This window comes from Dryas octopetala, chromosome 9 (assembly GCF_963921425.1).
Source record: "Dryas octopetala chromosome 9, drDryOcto1.1, whole genome shotgun sequence".
Taxonomy (NCBI): domain Eukaryota; kingdom Viridiplantae; phylum Streptophyta; class Magnoliopsida; order Rosales; family Rosaceae; genus Dryas; species Dryas octopetala.
The window spans coordinates 6,479,502-6,499,645 of NC_141374.1; the positions used below are offsets into that span (position 1 = coordinate 6,479,502).

At 36.8% G+C, this 20,144-nt stretch overlaps 2 protein-coding genes and 1 pseudogene across 3 annotated transcripts; 1 reads left to right on the forward strand and 2 right to left on the reverse strand.

The window, feature by feature from the left end:
* Positions 1–637: 637 nt before the first annotated feature.
* Positions 638–2,906, reverse strand: LOC147273467 (RING-H2 finger protein ATL52 pseudogene; annotated as a pseudogene). Its single transcript, XR_015124244.1, has 2 exons — positions 2,695–2,906; positions 638–2,567 (listed from the first exon to the last, which is right to left on the reverse strand). The product of XR_015124244.1 is annotated as an RING-H2 finger protein ATL52 pseudogene (transcript).
* A 3,242-nt stretch (positions 2,907–6,148) lies between these two features.
* Positions 6,149–9,790, reverse strand: LOC147273468 (28 kDa ribonucleoprotein, chloroplastic-like). The gene is made up of 4 exons (XM_086257058.1): positions 9,385–9,790; positions 9,187–9,285; positions 7,843–8,133; positions 6,149–6,630 (listed from the first exon to the last, which is right to left on the reverse strand). Exons 1-4 carry the CDS (start codon positions 9,760–9,762, stop codon positions 6,478–6,480), a joined length of 921 nt encoding a protein of 306 aa, XP_086113184.1. The 5' UTR covers positions 9,763–9,790; the 3' UTR covers positions 6,149–6,477.
* Positions 9,791–17,348: 7,558 nt separating this feature from the next.
* Positions 17,349–19,140, forward strand: TRN2 (Tetraspanin family protein). Its single transcript, XM_086228011.1, has 2 exons — positions 17,349–17,989; positions 18,752–19,140. Exons 1-2 carry the CDS (start codon positions 17,492–17,494, stop codon positions 19,061–19,063), a joined length of 810 nt encoding a protein of 269 aa, XP_086084137.1. The 5' UTR covers positions 17,349–17,491; the 3' UTR covers positions 19,064–19,140.
* Positions 19,141–20,144: the final 1,004 nt, after the last annotated feature.

The window sequence follows — 20,144 nt, forward strand, 5'->3', positions numbered from 1 at the left end:
ACGATTTAGAGTTTAGTTCCCGGGCTTTGGGCGAAACCCTTAGGGCCCGTTTGGTATCCTACTCAAATGTTTTTTTTTTTTCAAAAATTAAGATTTTTTTTTTAAATGTGAGTTTTCAAAATCAATTTTTAAATTTTAAAAATGATGGCAGCTAAGGGAGAAGAAAGTGTAAAAAAAATGTTTTATCGTTTTTAAAAAGAGACTTGTTTTTGAAAATGGTCTACCAAATATGTTTTCTTGACTAAATTTTTTTTTTGTTGTTCAAAAAAAAAATTGATTTTTGAATAGGATACCAAACAAGCCTAACCTATTAGCTCGAGAACCTCAATTCTAAGCCCTAAACCAAATCAAGGGCAACATTGTAATTTCACATCCATAAATAATGAAAAAGAAATCCATAATGAGCAAATTGGTAACTTAGCAAAAATTGCGTTTAGGTTGTGGTGAGAGGGACGTGGTGTTGGTGGCATCTGGTTGTGGCGGTCTAAGAGAAGACCATCTTACAAGCCAACAAGAGAAATACAAAGCAACTTAAGCAAGTGATGACAAAATACAATTACTACACAATAAAATCTTGTAAAACAATTTTAAGACCTGGGTGAACCATTTGGCATGTGAATATTTGAGGTAAAAGATGGAACTACACTCAAAAAAAATATTGGACTTGCAGTATCTGAAATTTACTAGCCATAGTCCAATGGATGACAGAAACTATTAAAAACTTCCTAAAAAAAAACAACATAATGATTGGTGAAATTCTTGCATACAACTGATATGAACAGTGTCCCTCTTATAATAACCTCTCACATGCTCTAATCGGTTTTACAGTTTATTGTGAGAGAAGCATTGTATACATATGTTGTATACAAGAAGTTTTGGACTGGAATACAACTCACACAAAAGATCATGAACCATTAAATATAGTAACTAATTCAGATCAAAATCTTTGATCTTTTCTCTTCATGATTCTACTAATTTCATCCATACTGAAATTCCCAAAAAGAAGTTTTGTTTTTCTAGACTGGAATTACTGTATGCCGTGGTCTTGGAGGCCTAGTGAGAAAGAATCTTCCACTTGAAAATGATCTCTTCATTGCAACAGAATGCAGCTGGAGTAACCCTTTTCTATGGCTAGATTTGCCAACTCCTCCTCCAGCTGACTGTTTTGAAGAACCAGCAATCTCATCGAACTCTGATGAGCAGCAGCCTTCCACATCAATAGTATCATTGTCCTCATCTTCTTCATCATTCAAGCGCAGAATATCAGAAACTAAGACGCGATTCTGGCATGAATGATCCATGGAAACTGACCTTCTAATTGTTTGATGATATGCTTCATCTCCAATCTCAATTATGGTACTTCTACCATCTCTCTCCTCTGAATTTCCCAAATCGCTAAAAGCACGAAATGTGGTCTTTGGGATAACATCTCCGTGCACTATTTCCACATTTTGAGGAGGACCCCTTTCTGAATCATGTGCTGCCATAGCTGCATTTTCATTTGCTCCTTGGCTTTCAGCCATTAATGGAGGACTTTCAGTCACAGATTGAGGCAACTGAGAAGGAGGAGAGGCTGAAGCAATTACAGAAACTATGTTGGCACGACATAAAGGGCAATTTGAGTGAGATTTGAGCCATGTATCAATGCATGAAAGATGGAAAGCATGGTTGCACTTGGGCAACAGCCTGAGGCTCTCATCTTCTTCAAACTCACTCAGACAAACTGAGCAATCTGTCCCTTCAACTAACCCGTCTGCTTTCTTGTACTTGCAAACTGTCAATGACTTGATCAAAGCCTCGTCTAAGCCAACAGTCACAACGTGCCACGGTTCATGGATCGAAGGATTGTGGGTTTCTTCCAGTTCCTCATTCTGGTCATGACTCTCTCTTCTTTCTCTGCGGTTCTCATTACCACAATACTTTGACATTATGGTGTAGTAGCTCACAAGAAGAAAGGCACTCACCAAAATGCCAATGATTGCAATAACAAGGGGAGAGAAATTTGGAGATGAGGAATTGTCTTCTGGAAACTCAAAGGGAGGTGGGGGTGGCATTATGATGTAACACCATTGTGGACAGTACAAACTGCAAAAGCCTTGAGAACAGTCTTTGGTGTTCATATATGGTATCCAAATTTTTGGGCTGCCTACAGACTCCATCAGTAATCTATAAGCATCCACAGGTGACAGGACTTACCTTACTGACATTCTCAATATCATAATTTTCTTTCCTCCCTCTAATCAAATTGGCAAAGAGAAAAATGTGTTTTTAGACAGTAGGGGAAATCATTCAATACAATTTCCCTGGACATTTACAAAGACTGAACTAGAAAGTGAAAAAATCTAATAAGCAACTCAGAGGCAGCCAGATGGAAATTAATGAGAACTATGTCCAAAATTTGTGAGATAACTATGTCATAAGTGTGACAGTAGATGAGAAACAAGACTTTGATTACCTGAAGACTGTTGTTTAGATTGGATGGCTTGGGAATTTTTTTCCTAAGACACTGATTTTGTGGATTCTCCAGGCTTGTGAAGGCAGGAGTAGCAAGTACAAGAAGAGAGCCCCTGCAATGTAAATTTCATTGAAGACGAGATGGGTGGGGAGGCCAAAGCAGCTTAGATGAAAAGCAAAGCAAAAGCCAGAGGATGAGGTGCTTGCTGTGTGTTCTTTTCTTTCTTTTTCTTTCTTTACCTGTTTTTCTTTTTCTTTTCTATCTTTTCGGGAGATAATGTTGTTGACTAACGTGCTGGTGTTGGTTGGGAACTTGGGAATTCATTAAAGTAATCAATGCTTTTGTTGTTGTTCATGACTATTGCAGTTGCAAGTAAGCATATTGCATGGTTCTCTACTCTTGTACATAAAATTGGTGAAGGATAAATTAACAAAACAAAAGAAGAGCCGCCAATATAGGTGTACCAAACTTACAAATTCACTTTTGCAAGGGATCTGAAAAATTAAGGGTCTGTTTGGTATCTTCTCAGATTTTTTTTTTTTTTTTTTCATATAAGTTATTTACAGATAAGGAATAAAAATTTTGAATCGTAAACTAAATGGACCTAATTTTCTCTATCACTCTGCATTAAAAAGCTAAAATTTGTGACAAAAATTGATCACACAGTCTCCAATCTAGACCAGAAGTTCATGTGTAGCAATGATGTTGCTTTTCCCACTAAGCAACTTAGGTAACATGACTCAGCCTTTCTATGCTAAATAAAGAAAAAGAGGGAATATATGTGGGAACAATATAACATAACTACCCCTACTAGAAATATGTAATGCTCCCATTTTCTCTCCCAATGCACAAAAGTGCAAATGTGGGTCTCAGAAAATGGGCCTTCAGATTCCTTTTGAGATGAGAATATATTCTCTTTAAAGATGTAGGGACCAGAATCTCTTCCCAACAAATTTACTGATGGACTAGTACTTTCATGAAGACTTGTTGTAAACAAACATTATCAAAGAGACCCTCTTTGATAAGGAATCTCAGTCCCTTAAAGAGAATGAATCATGAACTTACACTTATCTTAGTCCATTCTCCAGTGTCCGAAGATTAGTCAAGTAAAGGGTGAAGTCAAAAATTAGAAAGGAAATGTCATTGAATCAAAGGTAGCTTCAGATATATAATTGAGAAGCTGTCTTCTGTCACTAGTCTTAAGAACTAAGACTTCTCTTTACCAAACTTCTTCCAAACTTTGGACCACCTTTTGTTCCTTTAAAATCAATATTGTCTCAATGAAGGTGGAGTCAGAAACTAAAAGAGTTTTCATTAAATTAAGGTAGCTTCAGACAATGCAGAAGCTCTCTTCTTTCAGGACCATTAAGAACTAAGAAACTATAGAATTCTCTCTACTAAAACTTCCTTTAAACTTTGGACCACAGTTTCTGTTCTTTAGACTTCATCAGTGATCTCCTCTCCAAAGCCACGCCAAATTCTAGATCCTTCTTAGTCTATATATAACTTATTTACTTAATTTTTAATTTAGACAACCAAGTGTACTCTTCCCACAATTGCCTAGCATTGAGAATATCCTCAAAAGTGTTTCCAATCTCGGAAAATTTTCGGGACTAAAAGGAGCAATAGTGTGTCAGTCCACCTCTGCTCTCTCTGTCGCGTGCTCCAGTTTCCAACCCAACACAGATCTATTAACCACTATAGATGATTTAATTGACTAGATCAGTGTCAAACTCTCCCACCACTACTTTGTGAGAGGGGGTTGTGTGGGGTGAGGGAGAGGATCAGAGGAGCATTTTGATTTCAATCATCTGAGAGAAAGAGTGTTGCTAGAAAAATAGTATGGTACAAAAACATAGAAAGTATCAAAGAATAAAAAATTTGACATGCTTTTGGTATGACATATTACTCCCTTATAGAAAGAATATGACTATCCCTTCCAGAACAAAAGAAAGAAAAAGTAATTGTAAAATGATACTGATCTTCAACACAACAAGAGATGTTAAACCTCTTGTTGGCTCTAAATAGGAAACATGGTAAAGTACCTCAAAGTTTAGCCATCTGTTCCATTCACCTTTCCCCAAGGACAAAATAGGAAACACAGTAAAGCCAAGAAGTTTTTCCTCCTAACACCACTTAATTTCATGGACGAAAGAAGAAAAAAACACCTAATTTACTCAGAGAAAGAAATATAACCAGTTGCATCAATGACAGTTATTGACAGTCCCTAGCTGTTATTAGAACAGTCACTGGGGTCTTTTATTGTATGGAAAAGCAGCAAAACCTGCTGTACTCTACAAGTTCCTCTATTTCCAGGTTATGAGTGATCATGGATTTTATCAGAACATGTGATCAATTTTGCTGATTGAAATTATCATAAATTATTTATTCATCATTTCTTATTTGAAGCAATACTTTATTATGCAACAATGACAACGCTAAGGGGGAAAACACCAAGAAAGATAAATTAAAAGAGAAATGAGGCAAAGACAGGTAACAGACATTGTTTCAATTAATTTTATCTCCACAGTAATTCCAACTGTTCAAGTCCTTAAAAGTTCTTGCCTTACAAGAGTTCCCCAAATCAATCAGTTAGCTTACTGTATTCACTTCTTGTTAAATATGAACAATTTTTATTGCAGAGACCTAAATTTCTTCTTTTCCTAGTAGACACTACAAAAGAACCAATATCAATTGCAAAAGAGCAATGTCAACAACTACTTGAAAATCAATCCCATCAATATATGACCAACTTTGACTTGAAAAGGAAGCATCAACTAGCTTAAACTAAGCTATGCTCATCATGCTTACATAGCCACACTAAACTTGTATGGTAGCCAATTCAGTGTTCATATACCTTCATAAACCTTGCCTATAACACATGTAACCTACAATCTTTCATCATCAAACCTTCCTCAAGTTCCTATGAAAAAATAAATAAACCTCCTCAAGCACAAGATAAAGCTACAGCACATATGCAGTTTAGAAAGCACAATACACTTGGATACAATATTGATTCAATTGACAATCTCACTATTCCTCATTTTTTAATGTATTCTAATCAAAATATATGGCAAGCAGGCATCTCATGAAATGGGAGATGATCACGGAAAGGTGATGGTCTGAATTGCAGTTTGTAATCCTACAAATTTATTTGCTAAAAAATCCTTCACTCTCTCTCTCTCTCTCTCTCTCTCTCTCTCTCTCTCTCTCTCTCTCTCTCTATATATATATATATATGTATATATACATATATATATATATATTAAGGTTTTTGAGAATTTGCAAGTTTGAGAGATTGGGTGTATTGGGGAATTCTATAGGGTGAGAGGAGAGGGGTTATATGAGAGTTTGGAAGAGGCAATTTCCTTTTCATATTGTAATCATATTCGTTTGTTAGTGGATTCAACATCACCACCCATAGACATATCCCAATCTAGGGTGAACTATATAAATCTAACTTTTCTGAGGCTTTAGTGTATTTACTTTTGTTCATTGGTGTGTTATTTGGGATAGGAGAATCGGTAGTTGAACCTGAATTTCTTAACATCCCTCTCGTATATGGCTCAGGAGCATAAGCTTTTATTACTAACAACTAAGTTAGCTGCATTAGTAGCTTGATCTAAAAAGTTAACAAGAAAAAAGTGCTTAATTATTAGAGTGGTGAAGCATAAAAAATTATGCCAGAACAAAGATTCTTCAAAGGCCTGATATTTACTTGTAATGCCGTAAAAGATCACTTGAATAATTATAAAGAATACATAACTGTTATCTCTATATCTGAAACAATTCAGTAATTAACATGTATGTCAACCTTTTTAGCAAGACAGAGAAAACAGCCATTGTTTTAAGAACTTAAAACAAAAATAACCAAAGGATACACTAATGCAAAATGTACAGACAATAGGAGAACACCTTCCATCTCTACATGGGTGGTTGAGGTCAAAATTTTGCTTCTCCCATGATTCCACTTATAATCTGCAAATAAAATGGATCAGGATGGCCAAAGAATGTGTGTGGACTTACGGCTCTTCAGGTTGACCCTCAAATTTTTCCTCCTCTTCGTTTTTGGTTACATTGGAAGGGATCAAACCCTCTTCTTCTTCCTTTTGGCTTTCAGATTCACCTACATTTTTCTCACTATATTTTAGAGTAAGTGGACGGCCCATCAATTCCTGCCAAAGACAAAGTGTTATGCTGTCATTTGGAATAGAGATTTCAAATGTAAGGAAAATATTTAATATTCTATCGTTAAATGGAATGTTAACAACAAATAAGTATTAAAATTTGTTTGGAAGGTAATTGAAGAAAGAGAAACTTTTTTCTTTAACATACTTGATATTTAGAATCAAATGATTCATTGCTAAGTTATTTTAAATTTAAAATGTTACATTGCATCCAGTCATTTCAAATACAATGTATAGCTCTCCCACCATTGTAGACTGATGTCAACATCTATATCCCTTCACTTAAATTCTTGCATTCAAATGCACCATTAAGGTATTTCTTCTTAATCAAACATGATTTGCTAGTAACAAAATGCAAGTAATTACATGTGAATAATCTAACTAAAACCAACTACAATACTGAACTTAATATACATGTGCAAGTATTTCTTCTCTCTCTCTCTCTCTGTGATACATTGAATCTTGAATTATGGTTCTTCCAGCTAATGTAGAATTATGGTCATAATCCAAATCCCTTGTTGTTAGAATATAAAACAAAGTTGGCTTGCATCCTAATGGCAGGAGATCCAACATATGAATCCTTGCAATTGCACATGTGAGGAAGAGTGTTAGAATAATATAATGTCAGCCCACATCCTATAATTAAGCTTTTGGGAATAATGGTAATCAAACCTTATCACTTCTCTTAAATCCTCACATCCAAATATAGTATACACCATTAGGTATTTTTTTCTTAATCTAAAATGATTTTCTAGTGTAACAGAGCACTGATCATATGTGAATAATCTAACTTAAAACAGTTAGAATACTGAACTTCACAAGTGTATTGTTTCAATAGTTTGGTTGGGGAGGGGAGATTAGGTGTGTGGTGTGGTTCTGCTCTCTCTCCCTCTCCCTCTCCCTCTCCCTCTCCCTCTCTTCGAACCAAGAGTAAAATTACCACATACGTAAGTAATAAAATTTTCTCTAGTATAAATGCATACACCCAGAGTACTATAGACGCATGTGCAAATAAAAAATCTAGGCTAGAGTTTATCTTTTGAAAGGTATAAAGATAGAAAACTAATTTATATCACTTTAGTAACCAAGATAACAACAATCCATTGAAGCCGATAATTTCAATAAGTATCATCCAATGTTGAGCAGGGTAATACAACAAAAGAATGAGAACGACTGACAAAGTTGATAAAGTTTGCTTACCTTCCCATTCAAAGAAGACATTGCAGCCTCTGCTTCCTCCTTTGTAGCAAAAGAAAGAAATCCATATCCACCAGATTTCCCTGTAGGGCCATCAAAGACAACCCTCGCTGAAACTGGAACTTTAAAATTTTCAGAGACAAATTCTCTGAGATGGCTTGATCGTATTTTCCATCCCAAATTAGACACGTAAAGCTTATAGCGTGTCTCTCCAGCATGGGGGTTGGGAGGACGCGGTGATGGTTTCTTAAATTGCTTTGCAAACTCTACCTTGATTGTTCTACCCGAGACCTCCTGAATCAAATAATCAAATGATGTGAAAATATGTTTCCAGATGCATGTAAATTCAGATACGATAATTGGTAGTTAACTTGTTTCAATGTTAATCATCACGTCCTTCTCTACAGAACCAGATATCTGCAAAAGATTCTTCAATATAAACTGATTATTAGCAGACTCATTTAGGATATACACCATTTCAAATGAGTCAAAAAAGAAAATGATAAGGGAACAAAAGTACAAAAAATTTCCTAAGAAACAATGAATTCCATTGGTTTGGCCACTTCAAGTCAAAGGTGTCTCTATTGCATGTCACTTCAATCTCCTAAATTTCATTCACCATTGAACCTAAAACCAGAGGAAACTTTGTAACCCCATTAGGGCCATAACTTGCAACAAAGACAAGGAGGAAAAATTTGATTCTATTAGAAGTACCCTAGAAAATGTCCTTCACAAAACAAAGTCACTTATGGTTTTATAGAAGACAGTCCCAAATCAAACTGAATTGCCAGTAAGTAATCATGTATACGTGCCAAATATCGGAGTACAATGCTTTTGATGCGTCAATTAAAATTTCTTTAGAAACTAAAATTGTTACTCACGTACCAACAACGCCCCCAAAGATGAACAACTAAATAAATTAAGCAATTGAGCAGAGAAAACAACAAGAATAGATCCTTTTCCCAACTATTTGGGGTGAGCTACACGAATTTCAGTCCTCCGTTCTATCCTATCCTATGTCATATTTTATACTCTAACATATCTTTCATAATTTAAGTCTTTGGGCTTAGCTCAAGTGGAGAGGGAGGGTGGGGAAATGGGTTATGATTAGGATAGGTCATGTTCAATCCCTTCCAATGTAACATATCTTTCCTAATTTCCCTTCCAATGTAACACATCTTTCCTAATTTATCCACCCACGTTATTATAACTCTTGCCCTTTAAGAACCAGCATTTGTTACAACACAAAATTGAGCATATAAACCATTCAGAAACGCATAGGAGTCAAATTAATCAAAACCCATTTGAGAGTACATCATCAATCATAAAATACAAAAAATAACTTACTTGCAAGTGAAATTTATCAATGACAGCCTGAGCTTCTTCCCCAGAAGCCATTGTCACAAAGGCAAAGCCTCTGTTCCTCCCATCTTGTTGCTTTATAATCTAAAAATTCAACACATATAAACAAAACTCCATTTCAAATTCACAAAAAGACCCAAAAGAACAGATGATCAATTTAAAGAGAAAAGCAAAAGAAAGAACCTCAACGTCTTTAACCTCCCCACATTGGCCAAAGAGGTTCTTGATATCCACCACAGTGAGCGACCAAGGCAAATTCACCACGTAGAGCTTCCTCTTCGGGTTCTGCTGATGGGTTTGCTCTGCTTTTTCTTCCACTGCATTTTCTTCTTCTGTAATCTCCTCTACCGCAGAGCACATGAGCTCAAAACAGAATTTTCTTGTGGGGTTGTTAAGGATGAGTGCGGGTGTTGAAAAAAGGAAATTGTGGGAAATAGGAGTGATAAAATTGGAAACACGAAGCTTTAGGGAGCGTGGTTTAAGGGATGAGAGGAGTTTAGAGGAACAGGAAGAAGAGGAGTATAGTGAGGAGAGAGACAGTGCAGCTTCAAATGCTGCCATTGTTTTGAATGTTCTGTGACGAGAGGAGAAAGTGGATAAGGGGGGATCCGGGTGGACAGTGCCTTTTATATTGCTTGGATAAAATAGTCATTTCTAAACTAATTACATTTCCAATCACTTCTTTAGAGGGCTGCTATTTGCACACCCTCTTTTTTCTTTTTGCACACCCCTTTTGAAAAAAAAAAAAAAAGCCTCAAGAAAAAGACCACTTTAACCCTCCCCTCACCCACACACCCCATTCCCATCCCCCCCCCCCCCCCCGTACACACCCCTCCATCTTTCTCAAGCTTGCACAACCACGCCCACCACCATTCTCCCTCTCTCTACCATCTCTCCCGACCACCCCAGCCCCGACCACCCCAGCCCCGCCCCTTCTCACCCCAACCCAGCCCCGACCACCCCAGCCCTCCAGCCACCGCGCGTAGCGGCTTCCAACCACCGGCGTGCCCTCTCTCTCTCTCTCTCTCTCTCTCTCTCTCTCTCTCTCTCTCTCTCTCTCTCTCTCTCTCTCTCTCCGAGTAGCTGGTTCGACGAGCACTTGCCGAACGGGTCCTTGATGTTCGGTGGGTACCTACCGAACAACACTCACATCGTTCGGCGGATGCCTGCCGAACGAGTGTGACATTTTCGGCGGGCCAGTGTCGAACGGATGCGCAGCTGCGCGCGGGAGGAGAGAGAGAGAGAGGAGGTGGTGCTGCTACAGGGCTGGGGTGCGGGAGGGAAGGAGGTGGTCCGGTGAGGGGCTGAGTGGGTGGGTCGGGGCTGGGGTGGGCTGTGAGGGGTGGTCGGGGCTGGGTTGGGGTGGGCTGGGGAAGAGAGAGAGGAGGTGGTGCTGCGGGGGGGTCGGTGCAGGGGCTGAGGGGCTAGGTGGGTTGGGTGAAGGGGGGAGGCCGGAGGGGGAGGGAGGGAGGGGTGGTCGGGTGAGGGGGTTGAGGGGCTAGGTGGGTTGGGTGGAGGGGCTGGCTGGCTGGGGGAGGGTTGGAGAAGAAGAAGAAAAAAAAAAAACAGGGGGAAGGGGGTGTGAACGTGAGAAAAAAGAGAGGGAAAGAAAGAAGGGTGTGTAATGAAATGAGGGTATTTTAGTAATGGGTTGGGTGTGTGTTGAGAGATTTTGAATTTGAAGTAAGTGTGTGGGGTGTGTAGGAGAAAAAAAGAGAAAAATGGTGTGCAAAAAGAAAAAAAAGGGTGTGCAAATAGCAGCCCTTCTTCTTTATTCAAATTTTATATTACATAATAATAAACTACATTTTTTGTCCATGTGTGTAGAGCCGACGGTCCGACCGACCGGCCGACCAAATCATCCGAAGCCGACCCAACCCAATAGATGCTGGCTCGAGTTCGGGTTCCGTCATCCACTGACCGTTGGCACCTGAGCCGACCCGCCAAGTGAGAGAGAGAGAGATAGAGAGAGAGAGAGAGAGATCCAAGCGAGAGACATAGAGACCTAGACAAGTTGGCAAGAGAGAGAATGGCAGCGGCTGCCAAGCCTGCCATTTTTTTCGACGAGAGAGAGAAGCCTTTAACCCGTCTCCGACCCGCTCCGACCGCCAACCCGATAGACGCTAGCCCGCTTCGACCGATGGCTGTGCGAGCCCCAACCCGCCCGATGCCTAGTCCTACATATGTGTTGACCGAAATTACAAGTAGTCTTTAAATTTTATGAATTTGGTCCATAGGTTTTATGTCATATGCAATCTTAGGACATTCTGCATTGAAAATGAAAATTTTTCTGAAAATGAAAATTTTTCTCAAATTGAAACTAATAACTTGTTAGTCACTATTTTTCTAAGATCATCCAATATTTTGTCAGTCATTCTTTGTGTCATGATGCCCTATTGTAACGCCGGTATAGGTCATATTTTATCATGTTGCCATTGTCTTCTCATTTCGTCTTCTTTTCATACAGTTTCGTGTACATAGTCAAAACTCACAAGACTTGCTTCAAGATGGCCACAAAATTAGATGTTTTGACAACCAAGAGGGTGGAATCCAACTCAAGGTGGCGCCAAGTATTGAAATTCAAACAAGAATGAATCTAGACCAAGATAGGGGCTGAATCAAATCAATCCATCCAATTTTCAGGAATCAAGTCACCAAATTGAAGGCAATCAAGGCAAATCAAGGCAACAATTTGGGAGCCAACTAATGGCCAACCAAATTGGGATCACACTAGAGTCCTATAAATACCCAAAGGTACTAGAGCAGAAGACACACAACATCTCTACAACGCACTCGTTACTAAAATTCCCGTTCTTCATTTCATTCTTGGTCTAGTTTTTAAGTTTATTTCAATTCCGCAATTTATTTCAAGTTTGGAGCTCTGCTGAATCCTCAATCCAAGACTTTGATATCGATTTTATTGTTTTTGTCATTTAATCTTTAATTTGATGTTCATATCTTTAATTTCATGTTATTTCAATATAATTGTTATTAATAATTTCCATTCATATTAAAGTCGATTTAATTACTGATAATAGCATTCAATTTCGTTACATTTTTTGTTATGGGAAGTTTGTTCTTTCTCCTTGGTCACTTTCATTTTCACACACACGAAATCGAACACACTATCCTTATCAGGCGGGCATGTGATTCAGATTCCAACTCAGATTAAAAACCTTGCCCAATGCTGGAAAAGAATATAGGCCGAGAGGCGGTTCCTTGCTTGGTCGTCCAATTGCTTGACTGGAAGTTAGAACTGCGCAAAATACACAATTCCAGGATGGCCAATTCTGGTCGGCTTTGTGGCACGCCCTCGCATTCCCCAAAAGAAGGGCCTAGGTGTTTAGGTCGGCCTTTCAAAGGCCGAAAATCGCCGAACAAATAAATAGTTTACAACCCCAAAAGCCTCATTAGATCAAGATCGGGTTCAACATCAACACCAAAACCAAAGACCACTGCATATGGACAGCCATCTAGCTCCCACATAAGATTTTCAATAACTTCAACTTAGAGAAAGAGAAAACAAACCCTTTTCTCCTTCTAGCTATTTTGCTAAGCAGAACCTTTTTGAGCGAAAATAGGTTCGTGATAATGAGATTTTGACTAAGGTTTGTTGGGGGCCGGGAATACAAAGTAAGATTATCTCATGATTGTTTCTTTTAGCATTTGGCATTTGAGAAAGAGACGAAGACAGGGGAAAGTGATTGCCTCGTAAGGGAATAATAGAACAATTAATACAGATATCTTATGGGTTGCAAAGCCAAAATGGGTCTAATGGAAATTTTCTAAGCTACGTACTAAAGACTAATTTTTTTGGTTGTTTTCACCTTAATTCACTAGATCATACTTTATTTTTTGTTTCCGACTATGTATTTAACTCTCATATAGAATTACAGTTTATAATTTTATAGAGTTACACTTTATTAAATGGTACAATATTGTTTTATAGTTTAGGCCTTTGGAGTTTAGAGCTTATGACTTAGTATTTAGGGCTTTAGTCATTAACCCTAAAGGAATTTGAATATTATTTTAACTAAAACTGCAACTTTTGAGTTGTATTTTATTTAATAAAGGGGTTAATTATGGAAACAGTTCGCAAATTGTACTTTTATATTCCATGGTTCACCAATTTTTTTACGTTACTCACTTCAATCCTGTCTATGAATTTTATTTAAATTTTTGTCAAATATGTGCACGTGACAATTATTATGTTATAGGCTGATTAGTGACGCTTATGCCCTCCAAAAGCGAGTCACATGCACATAATTGGACAAAAATTCAAATAAAATTGACAAACAAGACTAAAGTGCGTAACGTGAAAAAATTGGTGGACCATATAATCTAAAAGTAAAATTCACAAACTCAAGTGAGACTCGAGGTAAAGTTTGTAGACTGTTACTATACTTAAGCCTTTAATAGAGTTACACTTTTTTTAGCTGGTGTACGTAATTTTTAAAAATTTATATCTTACTTAAATGTGTTCAAGATTTTACAATGTTGATGAAAGTGATTAGAAAAATTGCAAATAAGGTTTCGGTCTAAAAATTTAATGTGATAAGGACTATAGCCTAATTTTCCCTGAATTTAATTACTTCCTTAAATCAATGTTTATTATATGTGGAGGACATAGCCACAACCTCGCCTGCAGTTGCCATAGCCCCCATCCTTTTTCAACCTATAATATGTATAGTTAATAGTATGCAATATTAAATAAAATGGTTAAATACAAAAATGATTCATGAATTTTACAATGAATCTCAATTTGATCCACTAACTATTAAAAGTGTCAATTTGGTCCCCAAATTTTTCAAATTATACCAAAGCAGTATAAATGTTAACTTCCATCAAAAAATTTAATAGAAAATGGTATGTACACAACAAGTGACCACATTTTCAGAGGCATTTCAGTTCGTTCATCACATTTTCATGTGACCAATTCTGTTAATTTTCGAATGAAAGTTAACGTTTGTACTGCTTTGGTACAACTTAGAAAATTCAGGAATCAAATTTATACTTTTTATAGTTAGTGGACTAAATTGAGAATCAGTGTAAAGTTCGTAGACTATTTTTGTATTTAACCCTAAATAAAATTTAAGGTTTTTTTTTTTAAGTCCATTTTTTAAAATGTACTGTTCATCCGGCCCATACGCTACAATAAAATACTGTAGCGGCCCACATTTTAAAAACCTTCGCTACAGTAGTTTTTTTTTTTTTTTTTCTTTCTTCTTCTTCTTTATTTCAGTGTCAATTAGTACAAAAAAAACATAATTTAAGTAATTTTCATTCCATAAACATGTTAAATAATAATCAACATAAAACACAAAAAATCAAGAATGAGGCATCCATAATCTTTTGTGTTTTAATAGTAAATATAATTGTTACTATCAAATAGTAACAATCACCTATTGCTACTGCCTGACAGTAACAATCACATATTGCCACTACCTGACTATAATAATCACTTATTGCTACTGCTAATCAGTTATTGTTATTGTTTGATAATAATAATCACCTATTGCTACTGTCTGGCAATAAGAATCACCTATTGCTATTGTCTGGCAGTGGCAATTAGGGATTGCTACTACTTGCCAGTGGCAATCAGGTATTGTTAACAATCACCTATTGCTACTGCCTGAAAGTAATAATTAGGTATTGTCCAATGTTACTTGCAATTCATCCACTCAAAAGTATGTCTACAAACACCATTTTTTAACGCAGCAACTAAGCATCAACAAACATTTTTAAGGTACCAGTGGTGCCATATAAACAACTTATATATTGTTACTGACAAGTAGTAACAACCATAGCCCCACTTACATATTCTTACTGCTTGTCAATAACAATCATAGCCCACTCATATATTGTTACTGACAAGTAGTAACAACTATAGCCTCCACTTACATATTGTTACTAACAAACAGTAACAACCATAGCCTCACTTACATATTTTTACTGCTTGCATAGCCCTCACTTACAATATTAGCCTCACTTATATATTGTTACTATTTGTCAGTAACAATCATAACAATCATAGCCCCACTCATATGTTTTAATTTAAAAGAAGATAATGCACCCAACTCTTCTCAACCCCAAGCATACATTTTATGCTTAAATATTGTAACAAATTAATAATATATTGTGTTCCTGTTGGCAAGCAGTTTAGCAATCAATATAGATATATCAACTTTCACACCAAGTGAGAGAGAACAATTATTGTACATAAAAACTGAAATAGAAGTTCTACATAAAAAGGTAAAAGCCATAAATTATCTTGTAAAGAAAACAACTAGCAATATTATAGCATAAAGAAGTTCAAGGATATTAACAGAAAACAAGGGAGGTTCATCTACTCAACAAAGAAATAAATCTCTACTTTAGCAAACCATTGATCACAAAAGTTATAATATCCTTTAAGTTTTACATTTAGATCAAGATCGATGAAATAACAAAACATAACTCATAGAAGCAGAATAGCAGATGAAGTGAAGCTGCAACAGAATCGCAGCAGTCCATATAATCAATCAAAAGATTTCATTGTCTGCATTCATGAAATCATCATAACCATTTAAAGTATTTGCGGCCAAGAAGCTTCTCAAGGACCTGAACCAAATACCTATTCACCACTCAAACATGTAATCAAATCTAAATAAACCAAAATTAAAAATTCTGCAATCAAAAGCATAAAAGGAAAACATAAAAATCAAAAGATAGTACAACAGCTTAGTGAATTACTGCAAAGCCTTGTAAATTAGTTGACTAACTGAAAAAATCCATGATTCATAAATTAGTCTGGCTCAATCCACACCTTTTTTTCCAAAACCAAGAAAATAAGAATAGGACATTAATTTGGAGGTATTATAACACACTTTATCCACACACAATCATATCCATCATAAAATGTGATCCGACGAACAAATAATTAAACTTGAAAAATCAAGCAAATAATTCTCGGAGCAAAAACAGGACCCAAAGTGATTTGAATTCACCTTCCTCTAAGCCAATTTTCGCAGCTTAGGAATTTCCTCCATCAATCGAGCCTTGACCCGATGAACCTGTCATTCATGGCAACCGCAACAGCCCTATTACTATTCAACAATGCCATATCCGCTTTCTGAACATTTGAACAAAATTAAACACGCATTTTCTGAGCAACCAAACAAAAAATGGAAAGAAAGAGGAACCTGGTGAGCGGCTTGGATCTGGTCCTCGAACTGGGCGTAGAGGCGAGCGAAGGCATCGTCGGCGTAGTGGTTGAGCTGGCCCTGCTTCTCGATGTCGTACTTGTCGTATTTCCTGCATACCGTTTCGACTCGGGAGAGGATGTCGATGATGCTCATTTTCTTTTCCTCTCAGAGAGAGACAGAATCGATCGTCGCGAGAACGAGGAGAGAGAAATGGAGAGAGATGGAGAGGGAGACGAACAGAGAGAGACAGATAGAGAAGGAGGGAGATAGAGAAGGAGGGAGACAGAGATCAAGTGAGAGACGAAGAAGGAAGGAGATAGAGAGAGAGAGACGGAGTGACAGACAGATAACGATGGAGACGGAAGTGAGGACCGGGTTGATATAAATTGGGCTTCCTTCGAAAATGAAAAAAAGACCTGGGTCTTAAAAGTAGTGAAAGCCCAAAATTGGACTTTATAATTATTTACTTTAAAATTTATAATCATGTTAGGAGTGGCCCCCTTCTGTTTGATCTTCACATTTTGCACCCCCTCCAATAGTTTGGAATCCTAGCTCTGCCCTTGTATATGTGCATGCCTACCTAATGACCATAATTATTTTTAAAATTATTTTCATTTTGTCACACCTCACCATCACCACCTGAGCTAGCCCTAGGGGCTTGAATCGTGACTTTTTGGAGTTGGTCTTGTACGATGCAAAATTTCAAGAGGAAAGAGAACCCGATCCATGTGGATAGATGCACATAAAAGTATTAGTGTACAGACAATTGCTTTCATCTAAATCTTTCCAATGACATAGAGACATTAGTTGCTTGCAACTAACATGCATCTTTTGTCTCTTCTTTTCTCCCCTTCACCCTGTACAAGGTATTCCTTTTCAAAAAGTGATAGTACTCAAATTGATTAATGGACCTATAAAGTTGAAAACGCGCTTTAAAAACCATTATCACTTGCTTTACTATCTTACATGGATCCAAGGTAAGGCACAAAAAAGTGTTGGGTTAATTTGATGATCACAAAATCCATCATATATATTTCTAGTACTCCTCATATCTATAAACCCAGAAAATCCATACACAAACTTGTAATTCTCTCGATCTCACCAAAATGGCACTCAGCAACAATGTGATTGGAGCCATCAACTTTGTTGCCATGCTCCTCTCAATACCTATCATTGGCGCTGGAATCTGGCTTGCAACAGAGCCTGACAACTCGTGTGTGAAGATCTTGCAATGGCCTGTCATCATTTTGGGCATCTCGTTCTTGGTTGTGGCCATTGCTGGCTTTGTGGGAGCGTTCTGGAGAATCCCATGGCTCCTCATCTCGTACCTCATCGCGATGCTGGTTCTCATAGTTTTGCTTGCTTGCTTGGTGGTCTTCATCTACATGGTCACCATTAGAGGCTCCGGCCACCTTGAGCCGAGCCGGTCTTACTTGGAATACCATCTTGATGACTACTCAGGTTGGCTTCGTCGGAGAGTTCGAAGCCCTTTCAAGTGGGAACGCATAAGAACTTGTCTTAGCTCTACGAGTATGTGTGCTGAGTTGAACCAGAGTTATCGCATGGCTCAGGATTTCTTTAATGCACACATCACCCCCTTGCAGGTTAGTTCAAATCGTATTTTTAAATTTTTGATAAATTTCTTCCAATAGTTCAGCTTCATAAATGTATATATAACGAAACTTTTTTAAGATATATGTGATTGAAACAAAATTTAATAAATAGAAGATTTCTTACAGGATTTAATTCTGTAGCCGAATACATATTTTAATCTTTTTTGTTAATTTTTCTGTAGATGAATATATATATAGTCAATTACACTTTGTACTCCTCAAATATAAGTCATTTTTCACTGTGATACACGATATCCAAAACATTTAAATATGAAACTTAAAATTTATATTTGGAGATAGTATATAACTTCTATGTTATGATATTTGTACTATCTCAAATAATGTAAACTATTTTTCTAATGTTAGGAATCGAACTTACACATGTGTAACTTAGTTACGTAAGTTTTCACTTTTAAAAATAATTAATTGAGATAATACAAATAGTTTTATTCATGAATACACTATTTTCTGTATTTTATAGTCTTAACAATATCGTACTAATTCTATCTTTAATAAAAATGAAATTTATTTGAAGTGTAAGATAAATATACCAAATATATTAGGGATATTAATTCTTAGCTTCAAATCATTTTTAATTAGATTAACCTCCATCTTCAACTAGGGTTATCAATTATCAGGAAGACAAACCACTTTAGAGATTCTTCAACAATGTGTTAAATCTTCTTTTTCCCAATTAAGTGTTCATTTCATCTTTATGTTTTATTCCTTGTGGGTTCCTTTTTATCTTTACAGTCAGGATGCTGTAAGCCACCCACAGAATGTGGGTACACCTTTGTGAACCCAACGTATTGGATAAGCCCCATAAACAATGCAGCCGACATGGATTGCCTGCAGTGGAGCAATGACCAGACACAGCTTTGCTTCAACTGCGATTCTTGCAAAGCTGGATTGCTTGCCAATCTCAAGAAGGAATGGAGAAGAACTGACATAATCTTGCTCGTCACTCTCATCGCTCTCATATCTGTATATTTGATAGGCTGTTGTGCTTTTAGGAATGCCAAAACCGAGGATCTTTTCCGAAAATACAAACAAGGCTATACCTAAGGCAAACAGTACCATTCGGGTCTTGTATTGTATGAGAAGATTTAATTTCTATTTCTTTTTTTTTTTAATTTTCATTTTGTGACATTAATTAATTAATTAGGGCATTGGCATGGGTGTGAATGTGTGATTGATGATTTCCCTAACTTCGATATTTGTGTAAAGTTGTCAATTGTGAACGGGATTTGCGGAAGGGAGTGAACCGAAAGCTGAATATTGCTTTTTAATTGCATGCCAACACTATGGTGATGCTTTTTACGCAAAAATCAACTGCGCATCTAAGACTTTTTGCACCTATATGTACATCAAGAGTCAATTAAAAGAGTCTGGCTATCCAATTAAAAAAATAGGAAAAAAAATGATGCTTTAATTAGAACTCAAAATGAGAGAAATTTAACTTAAATTTAGTCGTCCTAAATAATATACTGTGCTCGGCGATTCTTGCCGGTGCTCGGTAAATGCATATGCAACTTAATCTGCATCTGTAATTTAAATATGTTTTTATAATCTAAAATATATTATGTGTAACTTAAAAAGATGCATCTGCAATTTAAAAATGAGCAGATACAATATCCACCGAGCTCTCGGCATGCTACCTAACGCTCAGATTATTGAGCCTTAGGTACACAAGGCTTCAACTTAAGTTTTTTATTTGATTGAGTTTCTATTTAAAAATATTTCAAAAACAGAACTTAAGAGTAATATATTAAAAAAAATTGCAAAATGCATGCAGTTTGCGACTAACACTACTAGCTAGCATTTTATGGTTTCAAATTCTCAGCGTGAAAAATTGGAGGGAAGAATTCCCATGAAAACTTACAATAATTCACGTGAAATCAGCAAAATGCTTGTCTATAGCCAAACAATTTTGTTTACATCATAGATTTTTATTACCCAAGCTGTTCTTTTGGTTACTTTTGGATATCTAGGGATATGCTACTGAGATATTTATGATCATTTCACATACCACTCCACGTGCCAGATTAACCATTAATTGGTCATGATCGACTCATTCAGAATTATATATTGAACCCATATTCACCATTCATCGTCATTCACCTTTCTTCACCATTCGTAACTTTAA